We start from the raw sequence: 2959 nt of genomic DNA, 5'->3' as shown, positions 1-2959 counted from the left end.
GCAATATACTATCCCAGTCCACTGAAAAGAAAAATATAGCGTGACAACATATTATACGTCAATTAAGAAAACTGATGTAACAAATAATTCTGGGGCCCTGGATAATACTTTTGTGGGCCATACTACCAGTGGGACTGGGTCTACGTAGATCCAGTGCCATGCATGACTCGTCAATTGTCTGTTCAAGAACGTAATTTGATGTTTTACATTTTCTCGGCTGATTCGGGGAAAAGTTGGAAAATGCTGATGATTATCCCGGGGCCCCTCAAGATATAGCCCCTAGTTTTAGCTGGTACTGAGGGCTTATTGTTGTTACGTCACTGCTTACCACATTGAAATAACTGAAGAAGTACATGTCAGTACCGAATAAACAAATAAAAACGATAATAATTATTAAATTATCCCACCTGAATCTATACGCTCCTGGTCACCACTAGTTACGGTTTTCAGCCTTTTCTATTACATTGTGAATTTGACGCGAGATTTATGTGTATCCTCTATTATTAACGAAATTATGCCTGTACGTACGTACCTACCACGTCGATTTCCATTCTGACAAGCGGGTCAAGATTAGGTCTGTCTCTTATACACATCTAGATGTGTATAAGAGACAGAGTCTTAGACATGTGATTACCTAAACACTTGAAGCACAATTTTTCTTTGCTGGCTAGATTCCATCGATCATCTACATGTTTATCTTTGAACTCATGGCATTCCCACAACCTATGGATACCTTTACAACATACACATTTATCATAATTTCTCTCTGGCTTCGTACAGCTATGAAAGACTCTTTTATTTTTAACCTCAACTGATTTATTATTTACCTTTTGATTTACCTCTACATGGCGCCCAAACATAGTGCTATTAACTTCTGCCTGACCCTCTACAAATTTTAACATATCTTGGAAGATGGGTTCTCGTTTCTGAAGTATCTCATGGGCAACATTGGCCCACTTAGCTTGTAGGAATTTTGGTAATAACCCCTGAACTTTGAGTAAGTTTGACGTGCTATTTAAGTCATTTGTATAACCCATTTTAGTTAATGTTATGTAACATTTTTTCATGTCTCCCACCAGCAACCATAACCCTTCATGATCTCCTCCATTTAAAGGTTTCCTATTCAAAAGATTACCCATTAAAGCATTCAGTACCAAATGGGGTTGGCCAAATTGTTTTCTCAGGATTTCTTTTGCCTGATGGTAACCTTCAGGACCCAACAACACAGTACTTTCAATACATGCCCTAGCCTTTCCTTTACATAACTGCAGCAAGTACTGTAGTTTTGAACTATCATTACTTAACCCTTGCTGCGATATTTGTTTCGAAATTGGACATAAATGCCCAATAATTACCTGGTTCCCCATTGAAATCACTAACCTCAGCCTTAGGTAATTCCAAAGCCAGTCTCAGGGCTATGTCATTACTCACTACATTATCTTTAGTCCCTTTATCACTTTTAGTAGTACTGGTGTTTCCATTGCTACTGCCATTACTTGGGCTCAAGGCATCACTGTTAATACTGGTGTTTTCATTGCTACTGCCATTACTTAGGTTCATGGTGTCACTGTTTACACTGGTGTTTTCATTGTTGCTACCATTACTTGGGTTCACGGTGTCACTATTGATACTGGTGTTTTCATTATCAGTTTCATTATTCTCTTTCTCTTTAAACTTTATTCGGCTCTTCAATTCCCGTATCGCTGACATATATTCTGTTTGACAATTTTCCATCCATTCTTCTTCTTTTAAATAATCATCCTCATTTTCTATTAGGTTAATCAACTCAATCAATCAATCAATTGTTGCATACATTTGTCTATACATTAAGATTCTGCTTTCCACCTCTATTTTTTCATAAACACCTTCTTTCAACAAGTTCGCAATCCCCGATAATGCTCTGGTCAGAGCACCCTTTCTGTTTCTACGTGTTATTTTTAATTTATTTATTTTCTCCGCCATTGCTAATGTTTAATATCACAACACAATTCAATGTTTACAGAATTGGAATTATCATGTAAAGTTCACTACAATTTGTATTCTTTATTCGTCGTTGTTTATTTAATGTTCAATATACTAGCATAATCGTACGACGCTCATCATAGGCCTTTACATCCAAAGTGTTTTAATTATTCACTCGCAGTGTTTCGAATGTTCTAGAATTTGCTGAAACAGCCGACTCGCTGATGCCATTAGCAGCACCGCGCTGCAGGCTATATTAATTATTCAGGTTGTCTCAACGCTGTTTGTTGCTGGACCGTAACGTTATTTTCCCATCCTAGTCTTAGGCTAGCATTTACTAGGCCTAAGTTCGGACGAACAGTGAGAGTTTTCAGGATTAACTTAACTGTTTAACCTCGCTCTGCTACCATTTGGATTGACGCTTTCCAATATTTTATTACTGCTCACTGTCATAAAGGAACACAATCGCATTTAAACTTGTTTTGTTTCTTTATTTTCTAAGAAAACCCGGTCAACAGCCATGATCGAAAAACAACAACAACCACCTTGCGCTCTCGCCTAAAAACTATTATAGCGCCCTCAACATTTCAACTATTGTTTTAATTAAATAATAATTTTTCTTCTATTCACGCATTGAGTCATTTTTTTGCAATTTATAGCAATTTATTATTATTATTATTATTATTATTATTATTATTATTATTATTATTATTATTATTATTATTATTATTATTATTTTTATTATTATTTTTATTATTATTATTATTATTACATTTCAGGTGACAGAAATAGGCAATGGAAAAAGAATAGTTGTGATTATATCATCTTTAGATTCCGAAAAGGTCTTATACAAAGGGCAAAGTAATGATTATTGCACAACGTTCACAAACATTACTAAAGTAAGTCAAAAGCAGAATAAAACTATGTTTATAACACCCCATTATTCTACTGTCATCATATTCATATATGTAGGACTGGTGACTGTCCTTATAAAATG

The 2959-nt window shown here is 35.3% G+C and overlaps 1 protein-coding gene across 1 annotated transcript in view; it reads left to right on the top strand.

Annotated features, from left to right (window-relative positions):
* LOC117121220 overlaps positions 1 to 2861 on the top strand; it is a gene marked incomplete at both ends in the record, with an annotated part of 15579 nt that extends 12718 nt beyond the window's left edge. The window contains one exon of the mRNA XM_033266347.1: positions 2742 to 2861. Within this exon, the coding sequence (XP_033122238.1) occupies positions 2742 to 2861 (120 nt within the window). The remainder of the gene's footprint in view (positions 1 to 2741) is intronic.
* Between the last annotated feature and the right edge of the window lie 98 nt (positions 2862 to 2959).

The sequence above is a fragment of the Anneissia japonica genome, unplaced genomic scaffold (genome assembly GCF_011630105.1).
Source record: "Anneissia japonica isolate Jap-2015-1 unplaced genomic scaffold, ASM1163010v1 scaffold930_len16149_cov111, whole genome shotgun sequence".
Classification (NCBI taxonomy): domain Eukaryota; kingdom Metazoa; phylum Echinodermata; class Crinoidea; order Comatulida; family Comatulidae; genus Anneissia; species Anneissia japonica.
Note: the sequence above shows the minus strand (reverse complement) of the source record. Positions and strands in the feature narration are given on the sequence as shown.